General features: G+C 50.1%; 1 protein-coding gene across 2 annotated transcripts in view; it reads right to left on the minus strand.

The window, feature by feature from the left end:
• Nucleotides 1-12,878, minus strand: part of CSE1L (chromosome segregation 1 like) — an 89,280-nt gene that overhangs the window by 15,507 nt on the left and 60,895 nt on the right. For both annotated transcript variants that reach the window (XM_068264075.1, XM_068264076.1), the window contains exons 11-18: nt 11,501-11,630; nt 10,670-10,735; nt 9,813-10,015; nt 8,539-8,623; nt 7,433-7,494; nt 5,644-5,783; nt 2,018-2,121; nt 441-538 (exon numbers count right to left, since the gene is read on the minus strand). In XM_068264075.1, the coding sequence (XP_068120176.1) occupies nt 441-538; nt 2,018-2,121; nt 5,644-5,783; nt 7,433-7,494; nt 8,539-8,623; nt 9,813-10,015; nt 10,670-10,735; nt 11,501-11,630 (888 nt within the window). The remainder of the gene's footprint in view (nt 1-440; nt 539-2,017; nt 2,122-5,643; nt 5,784-7,432; nt 7,495-8,538; nt 8,624-9,812; nt 10,016-10,669; nt 10,736-11,500; nt 11,631-12,878) is intronic.

Raw genomic sequence — 12,878 nt, forward strand, 5'->3', positions numbered from 1 at the left:
TAGAGTGGTCAGGTGACACAGGACATGAGGATAGAGTGGTCAGGTGACACAAGGCATGAGGAGAGTGATCAGATGACACAGGACATGAGAGGATAGAGTGGTCATGTGAGGAGAGAGTGGTCAGGTGACACAAGACATGATAGAGAAAGATAGGTCAAATGACACAGGACGTGATAGAGAGAGATTGGCCAGGTGACACAGGACATGAGAGGAGAGAGTGATCAGATGACACAGGACATGAGAGGATAGAGTGGTCAGGTGACAAGTCATGAGAGGAGAGAGTGGTCAGGTGACACAAGACATGATAGAGAGATTGGTCAGATGACACAGGACATGATAGAGAGATTGGCCAGATGACACAGGACATGAGAGGAGAGAGTGGTCAGGTGACACAGGACATGATAGAGAGATTGGTCAGATGACATGGGGGAGGGACTCACCTTGCTGACGGCCAGCAGTTTTTGTGTCAGTTGTGTGATGACAGAAGGTATATATGGGATAATGGCTTCTTGCAGCAGTGAGAAGCTTCTCATAATTGCTGTGAAATAACACAATTAGACCTCAGTGCTTCCACACACAGTACAGCTAAAGGCAACACATGCAGGAAAGTCTCCACACCCAGCAGCTGACCCAAAACTAAGTACAGAAAACAAGTGAAAAGCTTCTGGATAAACCTATGACTGCAGAGCCAGGTCCATGGGGGCCGACCTCTACTGCAGAGCCAGGTCCATGGGGGCCAACCTCTACTGCAGAGCCAGGTCCATGGGGGCCAACCTCTACTGCAGAGCCAGGTCCATGGGGGCCGACCTCTACTGCAGAGCCAGGTCCATGGGGGCCGACCTCTACTGCAGAGCCAGGTCCATGGGGGCCGACCTTTACTGCAGGTCCATGGGGGCCGACCTTTACTGCAAAGCCAGGTCCATGGGGGCCGACCTTTACTGCAAAGCCAGGTCCATGGGGGCCGACCTTTACTGCAAAGCCAGGTCCATGGGGGCCGACCTTTACTGCAGAGCCAGGTCCATGGGGTCAGACCTTTACTGCAGAGCCAGGTCCATGGGGTCAGACCTTTACTGCAGAGGCAGGTCCCATGGGGGCGGACCGTTACTGCAGAGCCAAGTCCCATGGGGGCGGACCGTTACTGCAGAGCCAGGTCCATGGGGGTGGACCTTTACGGCAGAGCCAGGTCCATGGGGGCGGACCTTTACGGCAGAGCCAGGTCCATGGGGGCGGACCTTTACGGCAGAGCCAGGTCCATGGGGGCGGACCTTTACTGCAGAGAGAAAAGAAGTATGGCCCTGCAATGACCGCACCACAAAAGTAGGGAAAATACAAAATAGCCTTTATTGATCCATAACAGCAATAAAACCATAAAAACAATGGCACAATAATATTGAATGATGAATGCCCTCATTATACACTGTACAAAAATGACATTATATAAATATGCAGTAAAATACCCACACATCTACACTCAGAAAGCAAAAAAAAAGGGGGTGAAAAAAAATCAGTGATAAGGGACAGGACAAAAGAATTGCCCTGAAAATGACACCTGGGCACCCAGCACAAGTAGTTGGAGGGTGATGTAAACAAGTGAGAAGTGGAGCATGAATCCGTAAGTGAAAAACAGTGGGGACACGTGCACTATGGCAACATGCAAATATATAGACCCAACAGGGAGAGAAATCCACCAAGAGTGAACGTGCAAACCGGGAGCTTACCAGAGTGGAGCATTACTGCAGAGGTAGGTCCATGGGGGCGGACCATTACTGCATAGCCAGGTCTATGGGGGCAGACCATTACTACAGAGGCAGGTCCATGTTACTGCAAAGCCAGGCCCGAAAAGAGATTGCCCATTGCTGAAGAACCTCCCAACTATAGATCTACGCCCGGAGGGGAGTCGGGGGTGTTGGATCCCGTAACTGCAGAGTAATGCCTGCGAGGAATCCAATCATTGTAGAGCGTGGCCTGTTGGGGGTTGCATTACAGCAAGGCATGGCTGCCTTTCTTCCGATCTTACCTTTCATGATGTACTCATTCTCAGAGGAGCCGGCTAATGACAACGCTTTAAAGAGACTAGACAGCAATCCTTCCACATACGGCAACATGTCAGCAACTGAAATTCTGGAGAAAAAATATCTAATTAAGGCAGAGTGTCTGCGGGAGGCTGAGGAATTATCTGCTGCAGGTTGTGAGAGTATCCAGAAGGTCCCACTGATGCATATCATATACCAGACAGCTGATGTCCTGCTGCTACCATACATCTATTCCACCTGGAAGGGGGCAGAGGCAGGAACTTCTCAGCACCACCTCGTACATCTGATGTCCTCCTGACATACTGTATGTCCATCCCCAGGGTACTCATTGTACAAATAATAATGGGGTAACGAGCAGCTTCCAGGACAGGTGCTCCCGATGTTTACATAAAACAATCAATACCTGTTCCAAACCTTGAAGGGACACTGTAGAGGGGTCAGGGGAAAATGAGTTGATGTTAACCAGGGCTTCTAATGGTCCCCCTCAGACATCCTGTGCTCGCGCAGCCACTCCCCAATGCTCCACTCCTGCCTCTGGTTCACTTCTGGAATTTCAGACTTTAAAGTCTGAAAACCACTGCGCCTGCGTTGCCGTGTCCTCGATCCCGCTGATGGCACCAGGAGCGTACTGCGCGGTCCCAGTATGGTCTGTGCCTGCGCCATGCGCACCTGGTGACATCAGGGGAAGAAAGGACACGGCAATGCAGGTGCAGTGGTTTTCAGACTTTAAAGTCTGAAATTCCAGAAGTGAGCCCGAGGCGGGGCCAGAGCATCGGTGAGTGGCTGCGCAGGCACAGGATGCCTGCGGGGGACAATTAGAAGCTCCGGGTAACTTCAACTCAATTTTCCCCCCGACCTCCCTACAGTATCCCTTTAAAGCGGATCCAAGATGAAAAAGTAACTATAACAAATAACGTGTGTGTGTGTGTGTGTGTGTGTGTGTGTGTGTGTGTGTGTGTGTGTGTGTGTGTGTGTGTGTGTGTGTGTGTGTGTGTGTGTGTGTGTGTGTGTGTGTGTGTGTGTGTGTGTGTGTGTGTGTGTGTGTGTGTGTGTGTGTGTGTGTGTGTGTGTGTGTGTGTGTGTGTGTGTTCGTTCTCTAAACATCCTCCATCTATACATCTTATCTAAAGTTTAGATAGTTTGCACAGCAAATCTAGCTGCAAACAGCATTAAAAGTTTATGATTATTTATTGCTGTGATACAATGAGGGCAGCCATGTTTGTCACATTGTAACAGGCAGAGGGCTGGAGATGCTATCAGCTTGCCTGTGTAAATTCAGTCCCTCTGCTCCTCTCCAATCAATGGCTAGTAACCTCCTCCTCCTCCTGCCCAGACTGAGCTCCCATAAGCCCCTGCTACCTGGGACTGAGTGCCAAGGCTCTCTAGAGAAGCATTGGGCGAGGCTTGTTTAGTTTATAGGGAATTAGAGTATTAAAACAAACAAAAAAAAGTATTTGGCTTGAGGAATGCCCTATAAACTATATGAAAGGAACACAGTTATGCAAAGAGTAAAAGTTTATCTCGGATCCACTTTAAAGCGGGATGGTCAGTCACAAAACCAAATTCAATTTAAACACTGCAGTGTATTTAAAATGCTGCCAGAAATCCATCTCTGCAAGTACAAGCTCTCCAATCTATTCAGGAAGCTCTCTGCTGTTGGATTCTCTCAGTCCCCCAGGCTCTTTTCTGTGCCATCACCAATGACCCTCCCACCTTCCTGCTTCTCACTGATTGGCTGAGCAGACTGCTGCCTAGCTGAAACATGATCCTCTGCTCACTCGTGTTTACAAGCAAGGCTGAGGTGACTCAATGATTGGAGGAGAAAAATAAAAAATTAAGGGAAGAAATGACATCAGTATTTAGCCTCAAACTGTGGGCAAAAGACATGGTTCCTACCAGGAACAGAATGCTCTTCATTTGCTATATACAATTCATTGAAATCAAAATGTGGACAGTACAAAACATCTGCCATGTAAGTAGATCAAGTATTTATCTACTTATATGTGTTTTTTTCCCCTGGCATAGTATGGCTAATCCTCCTGCATTAAAGGACAACTATATAAATCAATAAAAACAACCTTTTTTTAATAGACTGTACTCCACATCACCACTAGTGCTATGGACACTTATCTTATACAACTCTCTCTGCTGTAAAATCACCCTACACCTGACATAGCTCACAAAGGCAGGCCCCTTGTGACTGAACCATTTCCTGCACATGGGGGGGGGGGGGGGGGGGGAACAGCTATCAGCTGCTCATTTGTGGAAAAGGAATTAAAGAGAACCCGAGGTGGGATTTACTTATGCTAGTGGGGCACAGAGGCTGGTTGTGCACACTAACACTAGCCTCTGTTGCCCCATGGTGTGCCTCCAGGACCCCCCTGCTCGCCGCTATACCCCCCGCAGTGCTGGCGGCACACAGCATGTCGCCAGTTCAATGTTTACCTATGCGCTGTCTATCAGCGCCGCTGCCCCGCCTCCTTCGTATCGGCGCTACCCACCCGTGTCCCTTCCCTCCCGCTGATTGGAGGGAAGTGACGTGGGCGGGTAGCGCCATTGCGGAGGAACGGCGCTGACAGACAGCGCATAGGTAAACATTGAGCTGGCGACACGCTGTGTGTCGCCAGCACTGCGGGGGGGGGGGGAATAGCGGCGAGCAGGGGGGTCCTGGAGGCACACCATGGGGCAACAGAGACTAGTGTGCACAACCAGCCTCTGTGCCCCACTAGCATAAGTAAATCCCACCTCGGATTCTCTTTAAGATTTGGAGCAAAGTGAAATGTATAAACCTGACTCCAGACAAGCTGACTAATCTCCTTGGGTGTGTTCCCCTCACGGCATGCTGGAGAGTCTAAAGAGGAGGAAGACAAGCTGATCAGAGGAGATGCAACAGGCAGCTAGATGTACTATAATACTGTTGTCCTATAACTAGCAGTCAGGGAGATGTATACACACCACTCATGACCACTCTGGTTGTGATGTTACACTTCTGGCTGCAGGTCCTGTAACTTTAAAGGCTCTGGCTGCTCTGTGCTGTCCATGCTGGGAGGGGGAGACGCACAGATAATGCTTTTGTAAGCAGTTAATAACACACATTGCTGGAAACTTAACCCCTCACCACCACCTGAATACGATTTTTTTCAGGAAGGTAATTACTAGAGTGTACACTGAGGAGTTGACAGCACCCCCCTGTGCAGGAGAATGGTCCAGTCCTGCAGGGCTGTCAGATTCTGTATCTGGAAATGTCAGGATGATTTTACAGCAGAGCTGTATGAAGAAAAAAAATAGTTGCTAGTACTAGTGTTAGTGTGTGCTCCAATATACAGCATTTAAAAAAGCTGTTTATTTTTTTGATCGTTGTCCTTTAATCCGTCAAAACAAGCTGTTTCTTGATGGAGACGGGAACAGGGCACATTTACAGGAATGTCACAAGGAGGAACCCATCACATGATTAAGTGATTGCAGCTGACTATTACCCCAGATCATATGTATTATACATTCATTAATGTCTAATAATACTTTTAGCTTCAGCCCTCAGGAACGCTGTCATAAGGCAGCGGTCCAGAATCTGGATGGCAGCCATTTTTACGAAGACTGAAGAGACACTTACAAGGTGGAGTTGTTGGATCCTCCTCGCATGGTGAACAGCCTCTCCAGGGCATGTGCTGCGTATGTGTGAACCACAATGCTCTCCGCCTGCAAGTGGCCAATCAGGAGAGGGACAGCTGACAACACATGCTCCTTGGGTATCTGCAAGAAAAGAATATAACCGACTGATATAACTATCTACACAGACTGGCTGAGACATCCCACCTTGTCCACAGACCAACTGAGAAGTCAAACCATGTCCACAAACTGGCTGAGACATCCCACCATGTCCACAAACTGGCTGAGACATTCCACCATGTCCACAAACTGGCTGAGACATCCCACCATGTCCACAAACTGGCTGAGACATCCCACCATGTCCACAAACTGGCTGAGACATCCCACCATGTCCACAAACTGGCTGAGACATCCCACCATGTCCACAAACTGGCTGAGACATCCCACCATGTCCACAAACTGGCTGAGACATCCCACCATGTCCACAAACTGGCTGAGACATCCCACCATGTCCACAAACTGGCTGAGACATCCCACCATGTCCACAAACTGGCTGAGACATCCCACCATGTCCACAAACTGGCTGAGACATCCCACCATGTCCACAAACTGGCTGAGACATCCCACCATGTCCACAAACTGGCTGAGACATCCCACCATGTCCACAAACTGGCTGAGACATCCCACCATGTCCACAAACTGGCTGAGACATCCCACCATGTCCACAAACTGGCTGAGACATCCCACCATGTCCACAAACTGGCTGAGACATCCCACCATGTCCACAAACTGGCTGAGAAGTCAAACCATGTCCACAAACTGGCTGAGACGTCAAACCATGTCCACAAACTGGCGGAGACATTTCACCATGTCCACAAACTGGCGGAGACAGATCTACCCCACGACTATAACTTAACCACCCTGGCGTTACATTAAAATCGGCGGTGTTACATTAAAAGTGGCAGTGTTCAAAAAAAAAAAAAAAATTCTGAATCATTGTAGCTAACTGAAAGTTAGCTACATGATTCACCACTAGAAGGCGCATCTGCCCATCTAGTCCGACTGCTGCCAGCTTTTACAGCAAGCAGAAAATCCCATTGTAAATGGGATTTTCTGCTTGGCTTTCCTCGTCGCCATGGCGACGATCAGGATGATGTCATCGACGTCATGGCGTCGGGGGTGTCCGATCCAGCCCCATAGCGCAGCCTGGCACTGATTGGCCAGGCTGTGCAAGGGGTCTGGGCGGGGGGGCTCCCTGAATCGCCGTGGAGCGGCAGTGATTGGACACCACACGCAGCTAGCAAAGTGCTAGCTATGTGCATTAAAAATGTTTTTATCAAAATCGGCCCACAGGGGCCGGAGATATCCACTGCGGCGGTAATGGACGAGCTGAGCTCGTCATCACCGCTAAGGTGGTTAATAAATCTACATTAAAAACGGTGTCCTTTTTCTTATGGATGGTATGACAAGACTAGACTACACTAACCTATGTAGAGGCAAGCACTGAAGGATTGTCTATTGGTAACATCCCTACTGGGATCGGGGTGGTGCAGGTCCAGCCTAGACTAGGTCTCAGACAAAGAAGGATGACATTGTGTATCTGATGTGATGTAATTATATGTCTGCACCCTTCACTATTGCCCCTTATTTTCACATCCCTGCTTGTGCACATACAAGCACTGCTTGCAACTGTATTCATGTCTGGTGGTAAATGCAGCTCTTGGACTCAGCACTGCTGTTATTGTATGTTGTGCCAGTGTTATTTCCAGTGTTGTAGAGACATTGCCACTTACCTGATTCCTGAAAATCATCACATATTTTATCCCATCTGCTTTCAGTACGGGGTATTCATTTACTGCAGGACAAAACCAAGACAATTACTACATGTACCAAACACAGGACAGGAGCAGAGCTGCGACTAGAACATCAATATATCATACACTGTGCTGGGACATTGGATGTGACCCCTCTGAGGGACAGTTAGTGGTATGATTGGCTCTATGTACAGAGCTGTATAATGCGTGTTATATAATATAGAGCATAGACTGTGGTAGGACATTAGATGTGACCCCTCTGAGGGACAGTTAGTGGTGTAACTGGCTCTATGTACAGAGCTGTATAATGCGTGTTATATAATATAGAGCATAGACTGTGGTAGGACATTAGATGTGACCCCTCTGAGGGACAGTTAGTGGTGTAACTGGCTCTATGTACAGAGCTGTATAATGCGTGTTATATAATATAGAGCATAGACTGTGGTAGGACATTAGATGCGACCCCTCTGAGGGACAGTTAGTGGTGTAACTGGCTCTATGTACAGAGCTGTATAATGTGTAATATAGAATATAGAGCATAGACTGTGGTAGGACATTAGATGTGACCCCTCTGAGGGACAGTTAGTGGTGTGACTGGCTCTATGTACAGAGCTGTATAATGTGTAATATATAATATAGAGTATAGACTGTGGTAGGCCTTTAGATGTGACCCCTCTGAGGGACAGTTAGTGGTGTGACTGGCTCTATGTACAGAGATGTATAATGTGTAATATAGAGCATAGACTATAGAGGGACATTAGATGTGACCTCTCTGAGGGACAGTTAGTGGTATGATTGGCTCTATGTACTGGTTAGTCTGCAATGACAGAACACAAAGTCCTGACCCGCACAATTTGCCGGAGATGGGACAGAAGCTGGACGTGTCTTACTAGCAGTGTGGGATGAAACGGACAGGGCAACCATTCATGGCACAGACCACAGCCTGATCATTATCAGAACACCCCCCAACCCTTGCAATGCACTGACACGGAGGTAATGGATATACAGGAAGTAAAGGGGAGGAAGTGATGTCATCATGCAGGCATACCCACAATGCTTCTATATTAGGGGAATGTTGTACTCACTGTTAGAAGACTTCAGATCTGGAAGAATGTGATTCACAAAGAACTCCGTTAAGTTTACCAGCTCATTGGCTTGTGTGATCCCGTGCTAAAAAGGAATAGGTTATAAATGTGAGCCAAACACTTGTCCCAGAGTCGGGAGTACGAGGAGAGCCCTTCTGCAGAACTCCGCCTCTTCTATGCAGAGGAAGCGAGACAGGCAGGTACACACGGAAGTGAGGGAGGAATACTGGAGGGTTGTTCTCACCTTCTGAGTCTGAGCCTTGGATGTCAGTGGAGTCACCAGATAGATCTGGTCTGGAGACAGGCACGGGAGGGAGACAGACAGACAGGCACGGGAGGGAGACAGACAGACAGGCACGGGAGGGAGAGAGACAGACAGGCACGGGAGGGAGACAGACAGACAGGCACGGGAGGGAGACAGACAGACAGGCACGGGAGGGAGACAGACAGACAGGCACGGGAGGGAGACAGACAGATGGCACGGGAGGGAGACAGACAGACAGGCACGGGAGGGAGGGAGACAGACAGGCACGGGAGGGAGGGAGACAGACAGGCACGGGAGGGAGGGAGACAGACAGGCACGGGAGGGAGGGAGACAGACAGGCACGGGAGGGAGGGAGACAGACAGGCACGGGAGGGAGGGAGACAGACAGGCACGGGAGGGAGGGAGACAGACAGGCACGGGAGGGAGACAGACAGGCACGGGAGGGAGGGAGACAGACAGGCACGGGAGGGAGACAGACAGGCACGGGAGGGAGACAGACAGGCACGGGAGGGAGGGAGACAGACAGGCACGGGAGGAAGGGAGGGAGACAGACAGGCACGGGAGGGAGGGAGACAGACAGGCAAGGGAGGGAGGGAGACAGACAGGCACGGGAGGGAGGGAGACAGACAGGCACGGGAGGGAGGGAGACAGACAGGCACGGGAGGGAGGGAGACAGACAGGCACGGGAGGGAGGGAGACAGACAGGCACGGGAGGGAGGGAGACAGACAGGCACGGGAGGGAGGGAGACAGACAGGCACGAGAGGGAGGGAGACAGACAGGCACGAGAGGGAGGGAGACAGACAGGCACGGGAGGGAGGGAGACAGACAGGCACGGGAGGGAGGGAGACAGACAGGCACGGGAGGGAGGGAGACAGACAGATGAGGGAGGAAGACAGGCAGGAAGATATGGGAGGGAGACAGACAGGCACGGGAGGGAGGGAGACAGACAGATGAGGGAGGAAGACAGGCAGGAAGATATGGGAGGGAGGAATACAGGAGGGTTCTCACCTTCTGAGTCTGAGCCTTGGATGCCAGTGACGTCACCAGATAGATGGCTGCATCTTTGTGCTTCCAGTTGACAGACGGGTTCTTGGCATATTCCCCGAGCATGGAGTTCACATAACAAGAGAAAATATTGGTGACGGGACCCTCAAAAAACTTGCACAGGCCTCGTACCAGATCACAGGCAGCTCGTCGCCTGGTATCGATGTCTGCAGGGGAGAGGAATAGAACAGGGTATAGTGTGAGGTCACAGATACTACCACAGGGATGTCCAGTCCTCCGCCAGCACAGGCTGCTGCATGTCACTCAGTGCAGGTGGGGAGAATGAGAGCTCCTGCTATGTGCAGGTAATCAGACATGCAGGAAGAGACCTCTGGCAAGTCTCTACAGATTTCAGGCATTAGAAGAAGTGCAGTTTTCACAGCTGGCTGCCAATTGTTTTGCTAACACTAAACGACAAAAATCCTCCTCATCCCAATCTGTGATCACAACACATCTGTAGCCAGAGGTTGCATTGCTTTGTAACTGGAGCTGAGCGTAGCTGTGTTGCACTCTTTTGGCTCACTCAGTAGGAAGGATATGCCAAGGCAAACCCAGCAGCACCACGGAACAACAATCTGTAGAAACAGGAAGCCGGCACCATCCAAATAGTGTACAGCATACACAGAAACGTCTCAGAGGTAATCTCATTTCTCAAGCCATGCTTGGAAGTGCTCCATGGCTGTGTATGCTGTACTAAAAACGGAAGAAAAAGAGCTTATAATACTATTTGGATGGTGCCGGCTTCCTGTTTGTAACTGGAGCTGGGCAGAAGCTATAGGAGGGCTCCCGAGGACTGGATGCCGGATGCTTTATCAGTTTACCTGATCCCTCCAGATCCCTGCGGATATACTCCTCCGAGTTGTCTTCAAAGGCCTCCTCATCAGCAGCTACAACACAAGAGACAGGGAGTGAGTCAGACGTGGGAGGGAGCGAGACAGACGTGGGAGGGAGCGAGACAGACGTGGGAGGGAGCGAGACAGACAGACACGGGAGGGAGCGAGACACGGGAGAGAGCGCGAGACAGACAGACACGGGAGAGAGCGAGACAGACAGACACGGGAGAGAGCGAGACAGACAGACACGGGAGAGAGCGAGACAGACAGACACGGGAGAGAGCGAGACAGACAGACACGGGAGAGAGCGAGACAGACAGACACGGGAGAGAGCGAGACAGACAGACACGGGAGAGAGCGAGACAGACAGACACGGGAGAGAGCGAGACAGACAGACACGGGAGAGAGCGAGACAGACAGACACGGGAGAGAGCGAGACAGACAGACACGGGAGAGAGCGAGACAGACAGACAGGGGAGAGAGCGAGACAGACAGACACGGGAGAGAGCGAGACAGACAGACACGGGAGAGAGCGAGACAGACAGACACGGGAGAGAGCAAGACAGACAGACACGGGAGAGAGCAAGACAGACAGACACGGGAGAGAGCAAGACAGACAGACACGGGAGAGAGCGAGAGCAAAAGAGAGGAAGAGGGAGACAGACACGGGGAGGGAGGGAGACAGACAGACACGGGTGGGGGCGGGGGGGCTGGGGGTTGTGAGAGAAGAGACACGGGAGGTGGGACATAGACATGAAAGGGAGTCAGACATGGAAAGGAAGATCTCCCGATGTCTGGCTGGGATGGATTGGCTCTTACCTCTGAACTCCATGTTAGGGACAATCACCTTCTCACAGATGCTGGTCAGAGTACTGGGGTCTTCAAACAGGTTCTTGTAATGCGGCCGCTCACACACCGATGCCAGGAACTGAATGGCGTTACTCACCAGCTGCAACACACAGACAAAACCTTAACAGCCGGTCAGTCACACACACAGACATACACAGACGGACAGACACATAGCACCTTACCAGCCGGTCAGTCACACACACACACACACACACACACACACATACAGGCACAAAGAGAGGCAGACAGACAAATAAAAACAGTCATACACACAGAAAGACTGTAAGAAACTGACAAGAAGAAAGAATCGCACACAGATATACACAGGCAGACATACACACAGAACACCTTACCAGCCGGTCAGTCACACAAACAAAGACAGACACAAAGATAGACAGACACAAAGATAGGCAGACACACAGAAAGACTGTCAGACACACTGACGAAAAGAAAGACAGTCGCACACAGACATACATAGACAGACGGACACAAATACAGGCAGACAGACACATAAAATCATACACACAGAAAGACTGTCACAAACTGACAAGAAGACAGTCACACACATGCAGACATACATACAGAGGCTGGCAGAAAGACAGTCACACACAAACACCAAGACAGGCAGACAGACACACAGAAAGACTAACAAACTGACAAGAAGAAAGACCATCACACACAGACATTATTATTTAGTATTTATATAGCGCAGACGTCTTCCGCAGCGCAGTACAGAGTATATTGTCTTGTCACTAGCTGTCCCTTGAAGGAGCTCACAATCTAATCCCTCCCATAGTCATGTCTATGTATGTATCATGTATAGTAAAAGAAGGTCCGCACTGATGTCTCCACTCCAATGTAATTTATTCAGGACATGTCCAGTTCAGGTAAAACACTTAGACTAACATGTTTCGGACTCCAAGTCCTTAAAGGACCTTCTTTTACTATTGTTGCTCATTGGGTTTGGCCACTCGTGTTCCTGCACTGTCCCACCCAGTACGGTGTAGCGGTACTTCTGTCTACCTTTCTATGTATCATGTAGTAGTGTATGGATCATACTGCAGGGCCAATTTAGGGTGGAACCACCTTATCCAAATGTTTTTGGGATGTGTTAGGAAACCGGAGTGCCCAGAGACATACACATGCAGACATACATACACACACAGGCAGACACAGAGACACACAGAGGCAGGCAGAAAGACTGTCGCACACAAAGACAGACACACAGAAAGACCGTCACAAACTGACAAGAAGGAAGACTGTCACACACAGACATATACACACACACACACACTACCAGCCGGACAGTCACACACCAAGACAGACAGACAGAGACGTTCTGACTGTC

This window comes from Hyperolius riggenbachi, chromosome 12 (genome assembly GCF_040937935.1).
Source record: "Hyperolius riggenbachi isolate aHypRig1 chromosome 12, aHypRig1.pri, whole genome shotgun sequence".
Classification (NCBI taxonomy): Eukaryota; Metazoa; Chordata; class Amphibia; order Anura; family Hyperoliidae; genus Hyperolius; species Hyperolius riggenbachi.